The 26,748-nt window shown below is 32.4% G+C and overlaps 1 protein-coding gene across 3 annotated transcripts in view; it reads right to left on the bottom strand.

Annotated features, from left to right (window-relative positions):
• The window catches only part of LOC143252687 (F-box only protein 9), a 48,671-nt gene extending 27,629 nt beyond the window's left edge, over nucleotides 1–21,042 (bottom strand). For 2 of the 3 annotated variants that reach the window (XR_013029105.1, XM_076505216.1), the window contains exons 1-5: nucleotides 20,898–21,042; nucleotides 14,569–14,871; nucleotides 7,331–7,388; nucleotides 4,787–4,870; nucleotides 531–558 (exon numbers count right to left, since the gene is read on the bottom strand). Coding sequence is in view for 2 of the 3 variants with exons in the window: in XM_076505216.1 (XP_076361331.1) it covers nucleotides 531–558; nucleotides 4,787–4,870; nucleotides 7,331–7,388; nucleotides 14,569–14,871; nucleotides 20,898–20,900 (476 nt within the window). In the remaining variant the exon portion in view is untranslated. Of the gene's footprint in view, nucleotides 1–530; nucleotides 559–4,786; nucleotides 4,871–7,330; nucleotides 7,389–14,568; nucleotides 14,872–20,483; nucleotides 20,608–20,897 lie in introns of those variants that run through there. The other variant, XM_076505217.1, reaches the window with a different exon arrangement.
• Between the last annotated feature and the right edge of the window lie 5,706 nt (nucleotides 21,043–26,748).

The raw sequence follows: 26,748 nt of genomic DNA, 5'->3' as shown, positions 1-26,748 counted from the left end.
ATATACATAATTACTGATGATGGGGTGGTAGGGGTTAAAAAAAAAAAAGAGTTGTAACTAGTGTATTATTGTAGTCAACCTGATACTAATTTAACACAAATTGAAAAGAAAACTGGGATAACATCAGAGAAAGTTTTTCTACATTTAGTTTAATGATGTATTTTTTAATAACTTAACCTACTCTCACATTACAATATCAGATCACTTCATGACTAAGATGGACAGCATATTCAGAAACTAACATTAAAAGAAGACCAGAAACACAATATGTTTTCAAACCTCAGTGTTTTTTAAAGCTATTATTGAAAATTTTAAGGAATTATTTAACAAATTAAGAACCTTAGAGCTATTGGAGAAATGAATACTTATTTTCATGAAAACAACATTTCTCTTATGCTACAAATAAGCCAGGCATTTTATTGCACAGTGTACAAATACTGGTTTAGTTTCAGTTAAACATAATATTTCAGAATTACTACAATGCAATGTAACTTCACAGAGTTGTGACCATTAAAAAGTTTACCCTTTACCTGTCATCAGATGAATCACTTCCATTACCTGGAAGGAGAGTAAAAGAAACAGTTTTAAATTAGTCAAAAATAACATATTGACAAAGATTTAAACTAAAATTACACACAGCAGTCTAAACTTACCCAGAATAACATTACTATAAACATACTTACATAAACTAATGATTTTTTAAATAAAATCCAAGGAAACCAACTTATTTCCCAAAAATATTAATACAATTAGCAGAACAATAGTTTATTTATTTTATTATTAATGGAGTTTTTAAATCAAACACTTGTTACTTTCAAAAATAAACCAGAGAATTTTTTATAGAGAAAAAACACAGGAAGTCTGAACTAACAGACTGGAAGTTAGTATTATTTTCAAAGGCTGAATAAAAACTACAACTCTATTCATTTAATTACTTTATTACATTTTGTACTGGTTCGCTTAAAAACTGCCTGCTGACACAAATGAATGCCTCAACCATTTAGATTTCTTTTGTGAACTTATAATTGTGCATTTTTAAGTACAAGATTATTGGCAAAATCATATTTATTTTGGTCAGAAAATTCATTGTTCTTGTCACAGAAATCAATGCAGCTTTTTGTTGTGCATGCCATTGTGTATTTTGTATCAATACTTTCTATACTGGCCAAAAATTTCAATCCTGCAGTATTTATCCAAGAACAGATTTATGATTGATACATTTCTTTAAAAATATTAAAATCAAAAACTTCTGCTTCAGTAGTGGATTATTTTGACAGTTTTCCATCTGTCAGTTTAAGTGAAATTCAGCATCATATCCTAGGGGAGAGGATTTGATGAGTTTCAAATGATCAGTGGTTTAAATTTTGATTGTAAGCTACAGTACCCATCTGTGTTCACCATTTCTAAACCAGTACTGTAATTTTACATTTAAAATTTTCACAGATATAAGCAATTGCATGTATAGTAATCCAACATATTTAGATACCACAGATGATATAAAATTTTTGGATAATAAAATTAACATCTTGAGCTTTTAAATGAATATTTGTGATTAGGCCTGTATAGTTGCATTTGCTTATTTTATTTTTGTAAAGGCTTGTTGAAAATCATATTTTCTTAATTTTGCTTTTTAAGCCAATGGAAAAGCCATAATAGATTAACTGATCAATTTCAAGCAGTTCAAAATTATTGTCAGTAACAGGTAGCTTTGTCATAAAATAAAAAGACAGGGTGAATAAGTTTGGCAACAACATTTTAATTACTTGGATAATTGAAGTAATCTAAAACCTTAACTTTGATTAAATGATCAATTTTAAGACAATCGATTTAATCATAATTTCAATTAATTAATTAGTTTATGTCACACTAATCAATGTAATTGCTACTCAAAGATAACTGGTTAAACTGTCGAATTCAGCAAAACACAATTAATGAAGAAAATTAAGAAAACACCATAGAATAAGAAAGTAAAAGATCATATAAACTGAGAAAAGAAAATAAATAAAACTACTTTTTACAGGTACCAAATTATTGGCTTAAAGAAGTGAGAACAAAGTACTTGGGTATAAAAACTTAAGAAACAGTAAATTACCATGAAAAAAGGTTGGAAGAAAACATTAGCTGAAATTCTTTTTTTTAACTATGATTGGTAAAAGGTTCCTAGGAAATAAATAAGATACTGTTCTTTATGTTTAAATGGAGAATGTTCAACTGCAGCAGACATTAAGACAACTAGTTTAAGATATTAAAAACATCTGTCACTGCAAAAATATCAGAAAAGTTGGCTCATCAATATTACTGTTAATAATGTCTTCTGTGTTTATGAAATCTCTCACTAACTTTGCAATCTGTCTCATATATTTATATAAAGAACAATAATCTGTGTTTGTCTGTCCACTATCTAATTAGTTCTACATCACTGAACCAATCTCAGCCACACTTTTATCTCTTCAGCTAGAATCTAAATTATGTCATTCAGGTGTTATTTGACATGATCTGTCATCATTATAAGCCAGGCTCCCAATCAGGTAAGAAAAGGTCCCACTGCTCAGGGTTGGAATTACAGGGTCATGGTTCCAAAGTCCCACACTGGTTAAAAGGATATTTGGACTGCATTAATATACATATATTTTTTGAGTGGATCTCAAATTACTGCAGTTATTCTGCATAAGTTAACATTAATCACATTCATAAATGGTGTCACAGCTTTACACAGAACAATACATACAGTGTAGTGGGAGGGCACATAAACATCTTATACATCTCAAGAGAGTGCACTAGCTATGAAAAAAATGACCACCACTACAGCAATAAATATATAAACACAGTTGAACTTTCTAATTTAATAGCCACCACAAGGTTGATGTGAAGAGCCATTTCTTGAATTATACTAACTTTCTACTTTAGCCCACGACCTTCTAACTTCAGCCTATAAAACACTTCTATAGCCAATGAATTCCCAATTAATTAATCAAGTGAAACATAGCAAATGCTGAATGTTAAAATATGCCAAGAAAGGCTTTCTTAAACTTTCAATATTGATGAATATTTTGAGGTGCAAAATAAGAGCTCCTCAACATTCACTTAAGCCTCTTCTGTCAAAACTTAGGTATATCCCTCATACTATGTAAACACTGCTATGCCTTTGAGAAAAGAAACAAATTTTGGTAGTTAGTAAGTATTATTGGAAATACATTTTCAATTTAAGAAAATGTTAACTTTCAAAACATACTTACCTCTTTTCACACTACAGCTAGAATCTCACATTGATAAAGAGGAGGGGCCAGTGAGGGTATTATCCATACAAAATGCATCTTCATACATTGTGGGTGTACCAATAGAAGCTTAGCACCCTAGTGGAGGAACCACAAAGGTTGGAGGGATAACAGACAAATTAACACTGTACACAAAGTGGGATAAATCCTAGAAAATTGTGATTTATTCAGGTTCACTACAGATCCTGTTCTTAGGCCTCAAAATTCCAGAAGCAGGTATATTCTCTGACAGTCTGAATATGCATCCACTTGGTGGTAGTATGTTAAATCACATAGTTCTAACACTTGTGAAAGATAAAGCATTGCTGTCCTTTCATGTAATTGAGCAGTAAACCTCGCCACATTAACTGCAATATTAGTGAATGGAGAGAAAACTGAGTGTTCACTCCCAGACCTTTCAGCCATCAAGAAAAGTGAAGACTCAAAAAACAACTGGAGAAAGTACCCAAAATATTACACAATCAATTGGCCAAATAAAGAAAAGGAACCTGAAGTGGGTGATTCCAAAGTGATTTCCTGAGTAGTCAATAGAATAAAGGAAGGTGCTGGAAAAAAGTGAATATAAATTCTCTACATAATGTCCATGATCACCCTCAAATGCAGCCTCAGAGGCCCTAGAGAAACTCTACTTGGAATTTAGTCATGGGAAATTAAGTGGGGAATAAAAGAGTGGAACAAGAGTAAAACATTCAGACAGATGTTTAGATGGGCAAAGGAAGGAAATCCTAGCAGTTAAGTAATAGCTGTAGTGTGAGGGGATATAAGTTTTGGAAACAAACCTCTTACATGCATAAAATAACAATAAACATAACTGAAATATTAAAATTATTTTAAAATCTGTATTGAGTAATAGTAATAAACCTCTTCCAATTGATATAAATCATCAGATACAGCAAAAATCTTAGTGATTGTTATAGATTTCACAAATTTACAGATCTTTTAAGGAGTATGATATGGTTTTAAAACTGAAAACTAGTCAATACAGAACACTAGTGCATGGTGCAAGAGTAGGCATCAAAGTGTCCATGCCTCAACCTTGTACAGAGTGCCATTCAATGTGGTATTGTGCATTTAATGGCAGAGTTATCAACATTAATCTTATAATCTTGCCCTACACTGCTACTTTTGTAAGAGTATGTGTTATAAAGAAAATACCAGATATAAAATAAATGATTACTGAAAAAAATAAAATATATATTCGGAAGGTTGCAGAGGTTATGCAAATGCAACTTCTAAATCGTACAATGAACAAACATATTTTTATTCTTCCCATGAACATCACTGACTTGTCAAACAGACTTCAGCATTTCATGGGCATATCTTCAGTACAAACATATAATAGCAACACAGACTTTAGGGTTGACTAAAAACTTACCACATTTTGTGAAAATACACAATAAAATATGGAATTATGATCAGCATTACTTATACAGTAACAGACTAATCTCATACACATTCAATTAATTAAGCAAAAGAATAGTCAGAGCACTTTCAAAACACAAAAATCTCACCAGTTTGCATCTTTCCAGAATTATCAAACATCTTAAATTCAATGTCTGGAACAAGCTGAACAGCTCGTCTGTAGAATGATATAGCTGAAAAATTGTGAGAAGTTTATACTCATGGAAGTTTATTCCAATTGTAACAAAACTAGTAAAGATCCTGTAAAGCATAAACAAGGAAGCATAATTCTAAATACATTCCAAAAACTTGTATGCATTCTGTGAAAAGAATGAGAATGCTTTAAAGTATTCAGGCTTAATGATACTATTACACCTTCCTTTTCAACATTATGAAACTGAAAGAGATAATAAAAGTCACTTTAGAAAGTCAAAGGTGCCAAATCTCTAATTTTTTTGAAATTAGAGAAAAGTTACATAAATATTTTTTTTAATTAAAAATGAAATAAAGATCTAAATGTACAATGCATGTATTCAGAATTATATTGGAAGTGCTGCTAAAACACAGAATATGGGAGTAAAGGAAAATTGTTTTAAAAGCTGCATTGGAGATAAGATAGAATTTCAAACATAGCTAACTAGAAAGTAATTTATTTTTAAATAACTTGTGTGTTCACGTATACATATATCAATAACCTTTTTAAAACATTATTAATACTGATCTTGTATAAATACAAGTTCACAAACAGGTAGACTAAACAACAGAATAGGACTGTGTTAGTTTATAGTTAATTTAAACACAAATTTATTTACTAATTCTTTTAATAATCTCATTTATATTATTGTAATAATGAATCATACTCTGTAGCATGAAAAATTAGCATATTATGGAACACGTGAGTGTTATTCTGTCAATCATAGAGAAAAGCATGAGAAGACATTAAGTTTGAAACAATAAATAATGGTAAAATTTTACCACTAAATCTGGTGCAGTACTGAGCCAACTCTCTGGATGCAATATGCATCCCACAACATCTGAGCAATTCTCAATTGTTACTGTAAGCAGACTGGTCAAGTCCTCAAGAGACAGTTTACACACTTGTTCCTGTTAACTACTAAAAAACACGAGTCTTTCACTATAACCTGACAAACATTATTCAACTAACAGAGGCTCAAGCAATTTAAAATGAAACACCATGTGTGTCAGTAACTACAACTTTGTCTGGCTGCTTGGAATAATTTAAATAATGGTGGCAATATTTAACAATTGATATAGTGCCTTTAATTTTGTATAAATTCCATAATTCATATGTCATAAAGTTAGTCCTGCATGCTGTTCCTGATACTTTGACTTTATAATAACTGTCTACTTAGATCATGCAATGGAAAGTCCACCTATCCACACTGTCCTGAAATTGGTCTTCCTCATGTACTTATCTTTTCTTGCAAATATTATAACACTTGGCAAAAACTTATTAGGTGCCTTTTAATTTTTTTACTTTGAATAATATTTTATCATGTCAAAAATAGAAACCCATTTTTAAAATAATCATACTTATTGAAAAATATGACTTGTAAAATTATAGTAAAAATCCACTACAATTACAGGGTAAGAAAATATTAAATATTTTTCATTTATCATCAAGAAAACAAGTCTTCAACCCAATGATTAACATCATGGTGGCTTTAAAAAAAAAAAAATTCTAATGTCATCACTTAAACAAATGTTTCATGTTTTCCACTACATCTAGTAATAAAATCTGAAATACTTCACTAATTTTATGCAATATTAACATTACACCTGCATTTTTTTGTTTTTACTTTAGCATAACAATTCAAACTTTTGTTACTTTAATGCAATGCAATTGTAAGTTTTAAATCACATCAGTGTTCTATGTATTTATTCCAAATTCTGATGATGTTCCATAACAAAAAATATTTCAGAAAATACTTAATTTTATGGAATCAAAATGAGGTGCAGAATTATTAATAAAGAAATAAAAAATATGAGTCCACTATAATGGCTGATTTTGAAAAATTAAACTGAACCAATAATAAAAGACGAAAAAAAAACCAACAAACAGTAGTGTTAAATACCAAAATAAGTAGTAGGTATTTTGTGAAACAAAAATAAGTACATTTTGTCAATGAAAGTTTCATTGGTTTGAGAGTCTAACAAAAATTTATTCACACTGCACCCTAAGTTTTTCATCTTACTAGCTCTTATACCAAAGACAACTAATGATCATTGTGAGGGAAACACTGCATGTTTGTATTATAATAATTACGAAAAAAAAATTATTTAACCATCTTATTTTTTGCATTATCACTGAGCTATTCATGCACAATGAGGTCTCAATACCTATATGAAATTGTGTGTCAAATTGTGCAACAAGCTACTTAGCCCTCTCTAATTTTAGAGTGATATACAAGAGGGAAAGCAGCTATTCAACAATGTCCACCATCAGTTCTTTGTTAATGAACAATGAGATTGAATGTTACAAAGATTCTAATATTACAAGAGAGAGCATGTTTGATTCCACAGCTTGCAAGTTGAGTACCCTAACCATTAAGCCTTGTTGGTAATTAACTAATGACTTATCTGTGCTATAAATGTTTATTAATAGATCAAGTTGCTGCAATAACATAACATACCTTCGTAAAGTCTTCCTGACTGCTCAGAATTAATCCCTTGTAAAAAATACCTTCTAGCCTTAAAGAAGAAAAAACATCTGATGTAAAATCTAGACAGATTTAAAACTCGATTTAAAACAGATCAAAACTCTATACAAGTTTCACAACACAGAGAAATAACATTTTGAAAAACTAAAAAAAAGAAGGAAATAACCTAATAACCTGAGTGAAAAACAATGAATTAACCTAATAACTTGAGTGAAAACCGATGAATTAAACTGACAACTTAAGTGAAAAACAATCGTTTATTCCATTTTAGAATACACTATTTCACAAAACACACCAATCAGTGATTTTACTTTATCATAAATATTTATCAAAATTCTTTACTGATATTTTAAATAATTGTTCCCTATAATGGTATACTTTTAATAAAGTTTCATACAATACTTTTTCACTATTTTAACTTCTTAGGGGCTAATGTAACTTTAAAAAATATATATATAAAATCAGCTGATACGACTACACCTGCATATACATTTTCTATCAGTTTATATTATTTAATCAGTTATGGTTGGTCAATATATAAAAACAAAGTAACAAAGTATTCATATAATACTTTTGTATTCTGTACTGAACACAGTATCTGTAACTACGTATTTTAAATGATGTATCTATTGGACATTCAATAATTTTCATACTTACAGCCACTCTGATGTTTGATGATCCATGTCTAATTATGAATAAGCTACCATTTCTTTAGATTCTACACTTTAACTACTAATCTGCTGCCATATTCAAGGAAATCCTTTGAATAACTGGATATAATCACACCCCATACAGTTTAAAACACGACCTCCCTATCAAGATCAAGGAACTAATCCTGGCTGCTTCTTGGGACTTCCCTGAATATGGAAGCAGTTTACCTGTCTGAATATAGAATTTAAACTAATTAATTAGTAGCTCATTAATTTTCATTCTTTGATGGATTTTTTGTCATGGGCAATAAGCCTAAAACTATTTCTTTTTAAATTTTATTATGTGATCATATATTTCTTTCATTTACCATGAACCTATATTGAACCTGGTAAACTTAAAGTATGCATGCTGTATGTTTCAAGAAGGTGGAGAAACTGGTGTAACATTACCTAAATAAGTCCCATTCTAAAAGAACACAAAGGAAGTCCATGCATGTAAGATGCAACCATAAGGGACTACGCCATTTCTTTTCTAAGCCAGGTAAAGTCTTTACATTTGCAAATGATTCATAAACACAGGATGAACCACAAAAATTAAATGAAGGGACCTTTAGTGTAGAGTGGCTAGGGGATGTCACATGGGGGAGTTAAACCTCAACCAATACCAAGACCCAAGATAAAAAAAAAAAAAAATCTAGTGCATGGTAGGAAAAGGTTCCTTTACTGTTTATCTCAAATGTGGGAACTTAAAGAGAAGATCTTCCATTCCAAGGACCCACATTCTTATGTGTGCCAGACCACCACTAAACACAACCAATACCAGCATCTCCTTAAAACCAACAACAGTGTGGTGGTTCAAGTCAAGTCCAGGACCAGGCAGCATTAGAAATGAATTGTCTAGGATATGGTAGCAAAATACCTGGGAAACTCACGTGTGATGACTTATGTGGCTGGTCCAGCTCCAACCAACATCAGTGAACCGAGGAACTGACATCCAGACAACATTAGGAAGAAGTGTACACAAACAGATTTGGGCAAAATAATCCAGTTCACAACCAGGTAGCATCTGCTTTAGTACATCAGGTCTGGTATCTATACAACACCTAAACCAGCAGAAAACCACTGCCCTATTCTCAACAGAGTGGAAAACTCAGAAGAAACCTTCACAGTCCACCATCCCAGTGGCTAGGAGCTGGTAATAATTGGAACTCCTATACTTCACTGGAAGAAGGGGAAATAATGCATTGGAGAGTCTGGAGGAACACACGACTGGAAACAGTGCAATGGGTGGCCATAAAACCTTATTTTGGAAAAGACCCTTCATGATTTAGTCAAATGAAGGAGTAGCAGGGATATACAGCAGTTCCCTTCTGCTTAACTCATTTTATTCTATAAGTGTGTGTTTTCGTATAGCAAAGTCACATTGAGCTATCTACTGAGTTGACCGAGAGGAATCGAACCCCTGATTTTGGCATTGTAAATTCATAGACTTACTGCTGTAACAGCAGGAAACTTCTATCAGTTTATAGTTTGGGGTGAACATACTTATGGTACAAAACACCACAATGAAAAACCTACAAGCAGTCTTAGAGAACACTCCATTTTTACATTGGGCATTATTGACCTGAATGTTTGTATTGAAGGTTTAAGAAAAGAGTATACTTCATCAGGCAACAGAAAACAGCCATACAATGAAGAAAATGTGAAAGAAATGTATGAGGGGTGGCCAACATACTGATACAGTATATATCCTTTACTGTATGACAAAATTGGGCAGCCAGAAATATGGCAAAATGATGAACTGGAGGGGAGAAAACATGGAATAGATGACCATCATGAAGAGGAAACAGGGAAGAATAAGCCAGGTGAATCCAACCTGTAAGGGTAAGAGAAAATGTTTAGAATTCAGGGGTGTGGTAAAAGTACCCATTTCTGAGGTAATCTACCAGGAACACAGGCAGCTCAACACTTGTGAGTTGAGGTACCACTCCATGGGGAGCAACTTGTCTAGGTATGATAAACAGTCCACAATAAGGTTCAGAACACCTGATATATGACATGCAAACATTCTATTGTAATGGACATGGGCCCAAAGCACAAGGTTCAACATGTGGAACAAAGAAACCTTGCATGAGTGCCTCAATACTGAGTGATGTATAGACAACAGTTGAATAGTTGGAAAGGACCATAGCCAACAGGTTCCAGAAAAATGGAAGTAAACCAAAGCTCAATGGACAGCAAATAGTTTCCAAGAGATTGATATGCAGAAATGTCTCAGTGACTGACTGCCAACCCAAAATCTCCTGTATGTCCAGATACGCACCCAACCTAGAAAGAGATGCATCTGTAAAGAGGTGTACCTCCAGATGAGGAGGAACAAAAGGAAAATCCACTGGTGTTGTCTCTATTCCACTAGCAGACAAAATTTACATGACAGGAAAGAAGGAGATGGAAATGAACATCTGAGAAATCGTATAAAGCCCAATGAATAGGTTGCATGTAAGCTTGACAAAAAGGATTGAAGACCTCCAAAGAAGCTCACATCCCTAAAGAAAGTGTACCTCTCATGCAGTTACAGAAAGAGAGGAGAAAATGGTCAAAACCAGAATCTCCACAGATTACAAGTGAAGGCTGTAACGGGAATAGAAAAATCCCTGAAATGCATAAAGTGTAAAGTGGGAGGACAAGATGAAGTTCTCCACCTAGACTAGCTAACCAGCCCATTCAGTCTCTCAAAGAAGCTGAGAGTGAACGAAAGAGATGGAATATGAAGAAGCTAAAAGAAGCCTGTTATCCATTTAATGGTAGAAACAAAGGCAACTAAAATGGAGAAGATGGGCAAAGGCCTTGACCACCCAACAAAAACACAGGAAGTCAAAGCCAGCCTGAAGAGCCCCGAATTGGTAGACACAACCCCAATGGACAAAACCAAGAAAATACCACGATGGTAAGGAGGTGGGAATGTGGTGATAAACATTAAAGACAACCAACTTGTCTAACAAAGACCAGAAATAAAACATGACCATAACATACAAAACTAATAAAATACCAGGGATACTAGAAAGGTGGGAAACATCAGAGACAACCAACGAAGTTTAACAAAGACCAGGAGTGAGAGCCTATTAAAGAGATATGTATGAATCCATGGTGAATCAAAAAATGGGTTCTAATCCCTGATATTTATGGGGGCTATAAACAAACTTGAATAGAAACCAGACTGTAAAGGATCCATTTATTCGATAGCACCCAAATGAAGAAGATCTAGCACTGTCTCAGAAAGAGCTGAATGGAAAGGGGATTCCAAGGAGGGACAGAAGGATATGAGATGAAAGAACAGTGAGGAGAGGAACTTAAAGAATGAACCCTACAGTAAGAATTCAAAGGTCTGTGATAAAAAAAATACCAAACAATGGCACAGCACAAAAGCCCAGCCCCTATTAGACATGTTCCCCACACAGTCATCAGAACAGTCAGAGTGCTAAATCCTTTGACAAGCATACCAGACGTTAACCTCAAAGATCAGTGTAGTAGGTACTGGTAAAAATGAGGATGAAAGTGGATGGGACAAAAGAAAAGGATTGGGAGGAGGTTAAGACAAAATGTTAATGAAGAAAGGGAAAGGAGGAGGAACAATAACATGATATGGATACAGGAAAACAAAAAAGTGGGGAGGGAGGATAACATATGGATACAGGATAAAAAAGTGGTTGAAAAAACATTGCTGTGGCTTTCCATAGACCTTTTGTTTCATTTCTTGGATTCTCAATAGTTAGATTCTGTTGTGCTTCTCTGTGGTTTTAATCCTAATGCTACAGCAATGTTTTTCCAACCACTTTTTTCATTTTGTCCCATGTCAAGGCACACTGGCCCCTGAACATAATTAGTTATCAAACCTATTGGCATGAACACCAAACATCTGGCAAGGACAAAGAATATAATATTGTCCCAAAGGTGTCTTATTCAAAAGGAGAAAAGACGACAAATGTAAAACATAACACAGCTGGTTTATTAACTATAAGAAAAGAGAAGACCTTGGAGAAGATGGGCAAAGGCCTTGACCACCCAACAAAAAACACAGGAAGTCAAAGCCAGCCTGAAGAGCCCAGAATTGGTAGACACAACCCCAATGGACAAAACCAAGAAAATACCACGATGGTAAGGAGGTGGGAATGTGGTGCCAATGGAACTAAACACAACAATGTTGCACATGAAATGGAGGAAAAAGGCTATTAAAATCCACATCCTCATGTTCAGGTACCCCTGAATAAAGAATGAAAGGAAAATCTGTAGGTGAATCAGAAACATGTGCAAAGGTAGTAAATTCTGGAAAACCCAGGTTGTGAGGTTTCCTTACGACTATTGTGAACCAAAAGCCATATTTTTTCATTTATTTTTAGTAAGATAACTGTAGTAAGTATAGCAGTCACAACAGCAGTACCATGAAAATCCAAATGCATTTCAACAAAGAGTAGAAAGCAAAATGACCAAACAGATAACTGCAGAAAATCACATACTTATTAACAAACATGTAATGCTACCATGTACAAACTAAAATTTCAAAACAAATGCAAACTGAGAAGTGATTTGGGGCTAAGCAGCTTAGATGGAGTCAGCTGTGCTGGGAGTTGTGTTCCACTCCTAATGGTGGTGGGTTGTTGCTCGCTGTCATGTGAAAACATGAGGGTAGGTGGGAGTATCAAGACTTGTAGCAAGCAAAAAGGTTAGTATAAAGAGGGCAGCACAAGTTAAGAGAATTTGTTTTGCGAGTGGACATAAGATATCATGTCTGAATAAAACAATACGTAAACAGACCTTATGCTGAAAGAAATTCCACATCAAAATAATCTTTGCATCAGTTTACCACAAACCAGTATTAGCATCATTTACTAAACTAATAATAATTTTTTCACACAGTTTCCACTGACAATGCACCAGTTAAAAATCTGACATCATATCTAAAGCATTGATGCACAAATATATAATTAAAAGTTTATCAAATACCAATTCTGATTTTATAGTGTGTAAATGTTGTCTTTCATGTAGAATGTATGAAAATAAAATATATTAAACCAATCAACTTAGTTCTCTTGTCAAAAGAACAGACACATATGTATAAATTACATGGCTTAAATTGAAATTAAGTTTATTTTCTTTAATGAAGTCATGCTAAAAATTTTTATTTTGTTGTTTGTACAAAATAAAACACCCATAATAAACAAGTACTAAAAGTTGTTTAATCCTTTCACAAGGGGTCAGAATTCAAAAACCATGTCACTACATTTGTTGACTTACATTCAAAATTTTATTTAACTACTATTTTATGAATAACCAATCAACATCTTAGAATGTCCCCAAGTAATCTTTCCTGCCACTTTAATTATTTGAGAATGCCACAACAGTCTTTCAATCCATGATTTCAATGAAATAAGTGTTGTCTTTATTCTGCTTAAAGCTTCATATTTTTTAGAATCTAAATAAATCTTACTTACTAAGGTTAATAAATTAAAGTGAAATTTTATGGTATCAGTGTATTTCTTCATGATTTTTTGGTATTCAAGTATATGTTAGACCTAAAAATATTTGTTTTTATATCCTCCACATGTGTAATTTTAAAAGGCTTAGTAACTTATGTCCAGCAGCAACTGAGCACAAAGTTTGTAATGAGAAAAAACAATTGTTTGCTTTACCTCCCAATTTATTATTCTACATTTTAAGAATAAGTTTAATAATTTATTTCTAAATAGTATAATAATTTATTTCTAAATAGTAATAATCTATACACATACATACATATATTTGTTTTACAATAATTGAAATGTGATTGTATATTACAAAATACTAGTCCATTAAAATGCTGACAAGACAGGGACCACTAAAGGTCAGTTTTATATCACTAGATACTGACCTAAGTGCACACACACTGCATCAATACAAGCTATTTAACGTTAGGTCAGCATGACTGGAAGGTCAATATCATAACAAATAATAAATATATATGTTCCTATAGAGTGTTATGAGACTTAAGCTACTTGGACTAAACTTTTGCACTTTTGTGTTATAATACGTAGTCATTCAAGTATGAAAAAAGCATAACTTATATTTATTTCTTACTATTCTTATGATGGATATGAGGCTAGTCAAGTGACAGACCCAACATAGAGTACAGAAAATAAAATATTAAGTTTTGCTAAAAATAAACATATGAAATGTATTTTGGAGGTTGTAGAGTTTACACAAATAACATGAGATTTTTGAGACAAAAATACTTTTTTTACTCATAACATGAAATCACTTTGAACTTAGACTTTTATTAAAACACTATTTTCACAAACAAATCTTTAGTAAAAATATTTGATTGAAACACCTGATTTTTTGGTATACAAAGTACTTGTAATATTTACTAAAAGTCTACCAAATTTTGTAAAGAACACATGCTGTATCAGAACGTGTAAATGTGTAGATTAACTTGCACATATTATACCGAGCCTGTTGTGAAAGGGTTAAGCACAAAAACATATAAAACAAGCCACTAAATGATATACAAATTATCAATGTGCTCACCTTTTCTTCTGCTATATCTTCCTTGTGCCTTTCACTCAGTTCTGCAGTATTCCCCCTGGTAGCTCCCCCTGAAGCATCAAATTGGGGTGATTCTTCTAGCTCTCTTCTCCACTCTTGTCTGAAGTTTTCCAGTTCAGTTTCCATAGTTACCAATGCATTGGACGAAGATGATTCCTCATCTTGTGCCTCACCTGATTCATCTCCATTTCCATCCCCACCTCCTGAACTACTGCTGCCTTGTTCTCCTGCTGTACCTTCTGCTAAAGGCATCAAAGCCCCAGGTCCTCGAGACTGAAGTTCATCCTACCCATAACAGGTACATATTTTATGGAAATAAATTATTTATTTGACTTTAATATTATTTTTAATGGTACTATATAAAAAAGTTAAAATATAAAATTCAGAATATTTTTTTCATTTTCATCATGTATAACAATGTTACAGCATGATGTACACATAACTTAAATATATAACTTAATAATGAAAAACAGAATTCTCCAAATAATTATCTTAGTTCAATGTGACTATAATAAAGCAAGATTGGAACAAGTGATGTGAAACTAAATTATTTTTCATTATACCAGAATTTTGGCTTTGAAACCTAACTACATACAGAAGCAGAGAAAGAAAAATAGATATTAATACGTAATATTAATCTCAGCCCTGACTAGATTTATTCTAAAACCTCAAAGAAGCTTAACAAAGTGATGGTGCAAGTTTTAACATAATTCTTAGGGACAATCTCTAAACTAAAACTATTAAATACAAAATAATAATATAAAACCATCAAAGGCAGCCCTTATCAATCGTTTAGTTATCAAGCTTTCTCTTGAACTCACTTAAATTTATTGCCTCCACAACATCTAAAGGCAACCTGTTCCAAAGACCAACCACCCTAATAGAAAAAATAATACTGTTTTACCTGATTATCTCCTACCCTATTAAAATTTAGATTTGTGTCACTTAGTCCTAAAATTCTCACCATTAAGTGAAAAAATATGATGCATCAACACTATCAAATCCCTTTACAATCTTAAACATCTCAGTCAGATCCTCTCTAATTCTTTCTTTCAAGAGAAAGCAATTTCAGAAATCTTAACCTCTCCTTATATGACAACCCCTCAATCCTAGACACCATTCCAGTAGCTGTCCACTGAACTCTTTCCAAAAATTCAATGTCCTTCCTAAGGAAAAAGCATCCAAGACTGAACACTTATACTCCAAATATGGTCTAACCAGTGACCTATACAATGAAATTATAGAAGTTAGATACAACCTAAACTCCTATTTGGCCTACCACTTGCAACAGCACACTGTTTGGATGGCTTAAGACTGAACAATCACTACCCAAATATCCCTTTCATAACACTGTTAAGGTTATTTCCATCCAAATTGTACTTATAATTCAAATTGATTGATTTCAGCAATCACTTCAAGAACATAGTATAGAAAGTGTCACAGCTGCCATAGTTTTGAAATTTACAAATTATTAATTGTTTCGGATAATCATCAGTCATTCTTAATCCACAAAAATAGTCAAAACTATGAAGTAGGAACAATATAGTAAATATTGTACCTCTTTCTCCAGAAACAATATCTACATGCACTATTGTTCTGCAATAACACAATTTAAATTTTATCATGTAAATGACTTAAAAATGCAAACTAATGTGCACAACTCACTTGGCACATAAAAATTATCATAAATATTCAATACAATTGGATATTAGTCCCTTAAAGATTTGTTTGTGTGTTCAGGGATAAACTTTCATATTCAAACAAAATTATTCTTTCTATTTCTGAATGGAAACAATTACAGTTTTTATGATTTTGAAATTAATTTGAAGATTTAGTTACATTTGGAATCTTTAACGAGTACAACTTGTTAATTCTTCTTGTGATAAATCAAGTATTGAATCATTTGTAACACACAAAGGAGAGCAGTAGTCACACTACTTCTAAATTTTTATAATAAAAGGCTAAAACTGCTAATTTTACTAAAATATAATTTAATAACTACAATCCAAACATCTCAATCTTTCATGCATACTTGACTCAAGTAATATGAAATATCTCTAACTAATCAGTAAATAGAAACAAAAAATCTTTATACTTATGCAACTATGAATATTACATGGAGTGGTCAAATGGACTGTATTAATTTCAATACAATTGCAATAAATGAAAGACTATGAGATGATAAATAAAATTTATTTTTTCCTACTGCCATCACATATACTGAAAATTTTCTGTGTAAATACACCACAATTTTAAATACATACTATTAAAACTATCACACATCTTAAACCACATCATAAAATTATCGTCAGCCACAACTTTAAAAACTAATAAATCTCAACATTCCCCACTGAAACAGTTCATGAATAGTCACTGAATGAATTCTAATAACAAACTGCATTCAAGGACTGATAATTAGGGCAAGTATATGTTTGCTGCTGAAAGCAAACAGATAACTTTAGTAAAACTAACAAATAGATTTAAAAAAAAGCTTCATCTTAGGAATTTTCTGTTTGAAGGTAACTATACTGATTTTAACTCCAACTGTCTTAATAATAAGTTATCTTTTTTGTAAGATGTTACTTGGACAAAGGAAAATATTTGTCTTTATTTATTTATATTTTTAAATACTTTCATTAAGGTTCCATACAGCATATTAGCTAGAAAAGAACATCAATAGAGACTGAGGAAAGACTAGTTAATTGAATTGTATGGTGGATGTGTGGGAAAAAGCAAAAGGTTGTTATTAATGAAATCCACTCAAACTGCACCTTTTTTTTATTTGTGAAGTACCCCAGAGTTGTGTTTGTGTTTTTATTCTTTGTTACTAAGGTTAACAACAGTAAAAAAGACATAATTATAAAAAATTTTTGAAGATGCATTAAATCCTTGATTAATTCTAGCTGTATTGAATACATTAAAGTACTAAATGATTACATGAATCAAATGGTAAAATGGGCAGTTACTTTGCAAACTATCTTTAATTACAGTAAGTGCAAAATAATGCATTTAGGTTATCATAATTTGGTTCAAACATTCAATACAGATCATAACCATCTTGATAGCATGACTGAAGAAGAGGACCCTGGACTTAACACAGTGGTGAATAAGTCCCTTAGGTCATTGAAGTAGTGCTCCATTGCTAGTAGTAAAACTAATAGAATTTTAGGGTGTATTTATAAAAAATGATTACAAGTCAAAAGTGCTAGTGAAGCCTCACTTAGAATACAGTGTACAGTTTTGGTCTCCTTCCCTAGGAAAGAATACTGATTTACAAAAAGGATTTTCAGCTACGAGGATGATCCTAGGGGTGGAAGAGTTATCTTACAATGATAGGTCAAGATCTCTTAATTATTTTATTGTGAAAAAAGCGAGAGGTAATCTTATTTAAATTTACTAGTTTAGGGAGACTAATGTGATTAAGACCCCTTATACTGCTCTACTATATTCTTATGATAACAATAAAAGATTTGAAAAAGGCAGGCTATTCAAGAATCACTGAAAGAATAAGCCAGAGACTGAGTCAACTAACAGGTTTGATGTAAAGAGATGAGGTAAAGACTGGAGCATCTCCAGCATGGGAGGAATAAATGATCCAGATGAGTTAATGAATTCACTTGGTAAGAGTAGAGAATAAAAGAACCATAGAAGAGGAGTTTGTAGCAAAAATAACCAACCACAAGAACCCCAAATAGAGTGATGCAAGTGCTTAAGATGGACAAAAAACAAAATCAGTATCCATACAATCATAGAAGAGATACAGGAGAAAAGATACAATCTCCCTCCCAAACTGCCCGAGTCAAAGAAACAAATGGTCATGGAATAAAATCAAGGAAGATATGTAAAACAAGGTGTAAGAGGCATCCTATGCATAAAAAAGGGTTACACAAATGGGATAATAGAACGGTTATCACCTCAGGAAAAAAGGAATCTGATAAATCTTCCACGTGAAAAAGTAGGAGCAACACTCCTGGACGTGAGATGTATGATATAAAAGCAAGAGTAAATGAGATGGAAGAAGAGGTGCCCCTGATGCCAATTCACAAAAAAGAGGAAAATGATGGGACACCACATAGACTAGTTGTTTGGAGTTTGACTTTAAATACAGTTACATATACATTTATTTAAAATATGGGTATGTAGTCATCAACAGAGAACACAAGTCACCAATTCAAGGAAGTTTACAGTTAGAATAAAAACCGTGGCTTGGAGGCTGAGATACAAAAAAACAAACAACGCTTTATTAAATATATTAAAATATTTAGTTATACAATGAGATTACAAAAGTTATCTTGAAAAGTCTCATTGTTGAAAGTACTAAATTCTCCACTACAAGCAGACAACTGTCCTTCAATTAAACTTTCATTAACGCTCATTAAATTCTTTGTTACTATAAACTGATTATCAATTACAACATTAAGTAAAATACACTAAGACAGGTTACAAGTTCCTCTTAATACTATGCATTTATCACAATTTCCTAACTATCAAGAGAGATGACAACAATTAATTACATGGAGTTTGAACTGAAAATACTGACAATTTCTCATAGAACAGACATTTTCTCTTCTTTGTTACCATTGTATTAGGCAACATCATTGGATTGGTAGTGATTTCTAACAAAGTATGATTATTGTACTTTCATTATAAACTTGAAGACTTCCTATCTGGTGAAAAACAAGACATTTTACCCACAATTTTTTGTATTGTTACAATTTTCCCATTTAATATTCACATTCAATTGCAATTAGATCCATTAAAGTGGTGGAGTCTATTCATGTAGATAAGATAAACTGCTGGCTTATATTATAATTTAGTGACAAGTGTTATGTCAAACTGTATACTGACCTTCATATTTATTTTTTAGTGTTTTCAATAGCTTGCCTAGTGAATAACTTAAAAGAATAAATTTGTAACATCAATGTTACAGTCCATAAACAACTCATCGAAGTTCCCCCTTCAGCTCCATTTCTCAGTTTTCCCCCCAGCCTTTTGGGGTTTATTCATGGCTTCTCCTGACTCTCTTCTTGTAGCTCATGAACTTTAACCAAGGAAATGAATATTTTCACTAAATCTCAACAAATCAGGTTATAAGTCAGGTGCCTTATAATCATTAATCTCAAGTGGGGTGAAGAGAAACAAAAATTTCTGACTGCTCCTGGTTATTTTTCATTGCCTGAAGGGGTATTAAAACATAAATGAACCTAAACTATCACCAAAATCTTGGCATCAATGTTACATGTTCTTTAAGTCCAATGTAAGTGTACGTTCATCACTATAAATAAGATACAACTAAATACACCACATATATAATACACTCCACCACTATAAAAAGCCCTTTTCTGTAATTTGAATTTGCTCTTCTTAGCAATGAGAGGTTAAATTTTTGATGTTGGTGTAACTTGGTGACAAGTGATGAATCAAGTAACTATGATTTTGAGTGGGGCCCACAGGAGATTAGAAATAATCATTTTTCACTCATTATCTTTTATACCACTGTGTGATGATCATAATAACAACTTATGTTTATAGCTTTAGAACAGACTTGCTTCACATTGTGGCCACTACAATTATTGCAGATCACACAGCAATATTTTTATTTGAAACTAAAAGTACTTTAAATTTAACAAAAATAGAGGACTTCATATATGTAACATGTCTAACATTATACTTAAATCTTAATATCAATGAAACTCTTTAGTTTTCTATGTATTAAAACTAGATTGTATTAATTTATATGAAGTTTTGTACAACATATAAAAAGCACGACATTTAATTTCCAATATCGTTATCAATATAATACAAGCCATTAATACTGTGTATAGGGTATGATTAAATGTAAAAGACTAACATGCTGCCTCAAAGTTTAAGTACTTGTCAGAAGCAATCATACTTACTTAGGATCTTACTCAGTATTAACCGTTTAATCAAATATTTTCTCACGAAATTACTTAGTAATGGTAACGTATTCAAGTTCTTGAAACAGCTTTTGGTGATAAAATAATATATTTTCTACGTAAGTTTCATTTATATAAAATATTAAAATTGGTACATGATCACACATAAACTACTAACGCATAGTTAAATTACACGGTCATCCAGTTCATGTGATATCCACTCCACGTCGAAGTAAACAATGTAACTTATAAACTATAATATAACGCAATTACTAAGTAAACAAAGTAATATTTCACGTGACTAAGCGAATTTCACTTTCAATTTCAGAACAAATATAACAAAAGTGGAAGCATGTAAATGATTACGGACACTTAAAGAGCATATAACGCTGTATAAAGTTTCAGATTTCTTACCATTTTACAATAACCGTTTTTATTTCAAGCTACGAATTCTCGATCAGAATTAAAGCGTATAACATAACAAGCATAGCGCCTGACCTCCAGCACAGACGCCATTTTAATGACCTTCCTATCTACGAAAATTGCTGGAATTTACGCTTGATAGCGCTAGATGGACGAGATAAACACGGGTAGCTATATTTTAAATATTTACTACATCTTGGAACTTCTCACAGCCATTAATGCTATTCTTCATCTATATCTGTAAATTAAAGAATCCATCTTGCCATTTCTCTTTTATCTTCTGCATAAAATTGATAAGTTGGCTTTTGAACATATCTAGTTTCTCTTTTGGTTCAAATGCACGGACAAGATTTAAGGTCAAATTTATTTAGATTCAAAATTCGTTAAATATTTTTGAGATTAAAATTCAAATTAGATACTAATACCAAATAGATACGAGGATATGCATGTTAAATTCATGGATACATTGATATGTGCTATGACTTTGACATAAATCAATAGTTCAAATAGTAAAAAACGAGTACAAAGTGGGAGAATCTTGTTTGCAATACAATGCATATCTTTAAGCCCCCATAGTACAGTGGAAAGTCTACGGATTTACAACGCTAAACTCGGGAGTTCGATTTCCCTCGCTGGGCTCAGCAGATAGCCCGATGTGGCTTTGCCATAAGAAAACACATACACGCATATCGCTAAACTTTGCTGTACATATATGTCACATACGCATTTAATATTTTACTAATCCTCAGTGGATTAATTGTAACTTAAAGGCTTTCAGGTTAAAATCAGGAGGTAGATTCTTCTCGTGGACAAAGCATAGATAATTATGTGTAACGCAGATAATACAGTATAAATCAAGCGTGTTCTAGTCGTTAATATGCTCGGCTGTGAATCTAAAGGTCCATCATTTACGTCCTATTCCTGCATGTATACATATATACACTGCTAGCCAAAATCTTAAGGCCAACGAACATTAAAGAAAAACATGCATTTTGCGTTGTTAGACTCAACCACTTATTTGAGTAAAGCTTTGAAAGATCAAAATAAAAAACGGGAAAATAAAAATAAAAACTTTTTTAGCATTTAATAGGGAAAATGTGAACACTATGAAATTAGCCTAAATACTAGCTGGTCAAAAGTTTAAAACCATATTGAAACGAAGCGTTAATCGGTAAACATGCAACGAAATTTAGTCATTTGTGTTCCAGCATTAGCGTTGTCAACATCTCCTACTGACATCTTCTGTGTTACATTGTGTAAAAACATGGCAAAGGCTAAAAAGTTGAGAGTTTGAACGTAACAGAATTGTCAAACTGCAAAAGCAAGGTCTCTCTCAATGTGTCATCGCTGGTGAGATTGGGCGTAGTAAAACTGCTGTTGCAAATTTCTTAAAAGACCCTGTGGGATACGGAACGAAAATTTCAAGAGGTCGGCCCAAGAAAATTTCGCCGGCGTTGAGCAGGAGGATTCGACAGGTTGTCTGGCAAACGTTTGAGGGTGGATGGCAAGGGAAGTCTGGAGAAATGAACCTCAATTCCAAACAGTGCTTGATCTTCGTGAAGCCATCTTCACCACTTGGAATAACATTCCAACCAGTCTTCTGCAAACGCTTATATCGACCATGCCAAAGAATGATTGAAGCTATTCGCAATTACGGCCGTACAACTCACTACTGAGACCTCTTGTTGGGCATTTCCTACCTTATTTAGGACTTCTTTTTGATATGGTCTTAAACTTTTGACCAGCTAATATTTAAGCTGATTTCGTAGCGTTCACATTTTCTCTATTAAATGCTAAAAGTTTTTTATTTTTATTTTCCCTTTTCTTATTTTCATCTTTCGAAGCTCTACTCACATAAGTGGTTGAGTCTAACAACGCAAAATGCATATTTTTTCTTTATGTTCAATGGCCTTAAGATTTTGGCCAGCAGTGTATATACGTACATCACGATCCACACTTTCAAGCTGTGGCTACATTATAACAGTAATAGTCAAATTCCATTATTTAATGAAGCAGAATGAAATGAAGAATTGGCGATGATTTCTGTTGACTAGCAGTTAGCATCTGAGTACATGCTTGAGAATATCTGAAAATAAACAACCAATGTAGAAAAGCTTTATGTGAATACACCACCAGCACCTGTCTATACATTAAACAGTGTTGTTACTTCATTGCTAATAAGCAAAACCTTGGACTAAGTAAATGCGGCACATTTTACAATTTAAAGTTCAAAATAAGACATAACTTTGCGGCGAAAATCGTACAAATATTTTAAAATATCTTCCACAGGATGAATTAAACACAGTTGCTCTGTTAAGTATTAGTCAAGCAGTTCTTTTTCTATAACCCTGATCTGAAAATCATTTCATGGAATATAATTTCAGATAATTAGCTTGACATTTTAGTTATTATAAAATTCTGTGGATTGTTCTTCGCATTCACTAATGTTCGTTAGCTTATTATCCATCAAATTCTCGCAGCAATCGTAGCAAGTAAAGTGACAGCATTGTATAAAAGTCTTTTTTTTTTAATTTCGCGCAAAGCTACACGAGGGCTGTCTGCGCTAGCTGTTCCTAATTTAGCAGTGTAAGACTAGAGGGAAGGCAGCTAGTCATCACCACCCACCGCCAACTCTTGGGTTAATCTTTTACTAACGAATAATGGAATTGCCGTGTCACATTATAACGCCCCCAAGGATGAAAGGACGAACAAATTTGGTGTGACAGGGATTCGAAGCCGTGACCCTCAGATTACGAGTCGCACGCCTTAACCCACTTGGCCATGCCGGGCCTCTTGTATAAAAGAAACAACAATTCAGTTTCATTCAAAGGTAGCATAATATCTGTACATCATAAAATAAATTCCTCTAAAACGTAAAATATAATTAGATTTCTTTTTACACAGTCTTTAAAAATATTAGCACAGATATTTACACTTCCTTATAAATTCTAGCCAGACATAATACGTTTACCCTTGAAGTGTATTAATGTTTTCCTTATGGGGGGCTTTAATACTTGTATAATCGTTTTTGGCCTATGACTTGAATATTTTTACCTGGCAAATGGGTGGATAATTTTTTAAGTAGTTCTCAAAATATTTTGGTTTATTTTAAAGGTGTACAAGTTGGGAACTCTGGATTCCAATATCTTTAACGGGTGACGTGCCTGGTTAAAACACCTTGGTCTTCTTTCATTGAGGTGGTCAGAGTAACCTTGGTAATCATCCAACATCATTCATACTCGAAATAAAAGTAACTGAAAGAGATAAAGCTAATATCAACAATGCTCCACATACTTATTTTGTTTATAGATTATCTTAGTTTAAATTGCACTTATTTAGTAAGTATTGTTTTTCAGCCACTTTTATTTACTAAACAAACTGATGTGAAGCTTAGAGGACTATTGTTAAGTTGATTCTTGAAAACCGAAACTTCCGTTATCTAAAACTTTTTCATTTCTTCGCTACCATCATAAGCATTTTGAAGCTATTCAAACATGACAGAAATGTAGAACTAGTTGGAAACTCTTCGTTTTATTAAAGTAAAGAATATATATATATTTACAAGAGTCTTCAGCTTCAGTATTGCTGATTATAGTTTTATAAGTCACTTCATCAAAAACTAAGAATATTTTACTGAAATTTGAGCAATAGTAATGAATGTAATATTAAATGGAAACAAGTTGTGCAAGGTATAGCGCATTAATTGGAAACTGGAACGTTAAGGGTTAATCATTTCTAAGTTCGCTGCTGTACTTTGTCTCAACGTGGTTTACTGCGACTACTTCACTAAGTTTTAACATTAAATGAATATCGTAATAGATTTCTATACTCTTGTGAGTAGTGAGTTATCCTACTGAATTCTGTGCTTTGCTAAAATTGTGAGCGCTTATTTTATTATTATTATTTATATTGTTGTTTCACAAGTTTACAGCAAAATCAGCTGGGTATTTTGCACCAAAACCGAGACAGATATACTATATGAAACTTTGCAAATGTCCATGATTTGTTTTAAAAGTTGACTATTTTTAATTGAAAGTTGATTTACTTAGCTATAAATACTAATGTATGCGATTATCCTTCAAAATTTTGTGTGTGTACTGTAGGTATTTGCACAATTGGATAAAAAGTTCATAAAACACAGTTATGTATATAATTATATGTATAATCCCTGATAAAGCCGTCAAGGCGAAAATTGATTAAAATAAAATAAACGTTATATATATCTGGAGTATGAAGGCCATTTTTCCTAAACTAATATATACAATGTTGTTGTGAGTGGCTCAAGTGTAATTGACGCTTGTTAATCGCATGTTTTTATGAAAGCTCTGATATAAAACCATTTATCTCAGTAAATAATGGTTTGGTAAAAAGAGAAGAAAGCCAATACAGCAGTAAATTTTTGAAAAACTTGTAACGTTCAACTGAATACATTTGAATTTATACAACTTAAATTGTATACTCCATGAATGAATATAGAAATCTTAAGAAATTAAACAATTAAGTATTGTTAATTTAAAAGGAGGAATAGGAGTCGTCAAAAAGTACAGAAACAAGTTGAATTAAAATGCAAAAATATATTTTCAAGCCCAAACTAGAGATTCTACTAAAATTGATAAGTACTGTAAACATGGAGTCAAAATAGGGATTTATGGCTTTGAAAAATAATGTAGACACTATTTCCAGCCTATTTGGTTCACATTTTCAGAGTTCTTAGCTGCAGGCTTGAAAATATAAATTTTTGCATTTTAACTAAACTTGGTTCTGTATTTTTTATTATCCCTATCCTTCCTTTGAAATGATGAACCAGACAACTTCGTTTCAAATCTGAACCCATTGATTGTGGAGTAGCTCTGAATCCCTTACTAACTGGGTCCTCTAAAATGAAATGGCAATGCAGAAGGGAAAGCGTAAAACTAAATGGACAATTTTTATAATTAGAATGAAACATAATCATACTGTGTATATTTACTGTTTATTTTCATGAGATAGCCACTTTTAGTGGATTTTCTCTTCTAATCGTTCAATCTTAAAGCAAGTACCAAACATCCCTCAGTTCGCATGAAACTCCACATTTACCAAGAGTGGCTGGTCAATCTCAATTTTACATGGATCGAGCTCTAATCTTTGGTTATCATTTAAACAACTGATAAAGGACACCACTGTCGATGTTCTTATACAACATTTTATATTGAACTATAGTATTTTCGAATGGTAACGTATACTACTCTCTTTTACTGATAACATAGAAACAAAGACCAATACAACAAGAGCAATATAATGACTTTTCTAACCATTTGGTTATTTGAAACTTCCATATATTCAAAAATAATGAATGTAGAATAAACATTATAATACCACAAGAAGATAGAAATGCACAGTATTCATGAAATATGCTCTATCATTGGGTGGGTTCTTTTGGTAGAAATAATGCTAAGTTCAAGTAACAATAATGAATTAGTTTATTTATTTCTACTTTCACTTCTAGTTCTACGCCTAAGTGCAAAAACAAGGTTTAAACAGAAATTCAGAGACAAATGGTAAGTAATTCTAACGGCCATTAAAGGTAATTACAGAATTTCCTAGCTCAATAAAACTCTTACAGAACTTACTCGTTAATCAATCGACAAATTTCAGTGAATAACTTTTCTGATACTGAACCTACAAATTCACTAAGTTATCATTGATTATTCATGGTTTTTGCATTTCAACCCTACTCTTATTCCTCCATGCAAAATTTCTAGATGATTACATTATTATCATGATTAGCAAATACTTTGTCAAAAAATGAAATTACAGTATTGAAAAGATAGCTTACAATATTATATTCCAATACATATTCAAT

This window comes from Tachypleus tridentatus, chromosome 6 (genome assembly GCF_004210375.1).
Source record: "Tachypleus tridentatus isolate NWPU-2018 chromosome 6, ASM421037v1, whole genome shotgun sequence".
NCBI lineage: Eukaryota > Metazoa > Arthropoda > Merostomata > Xiphosura > Limulidae > Tachypleus > Tachypleus tridentatus.
This window is presented reverse-complemented; position numbering and strand designations above follow the sequence as displayed.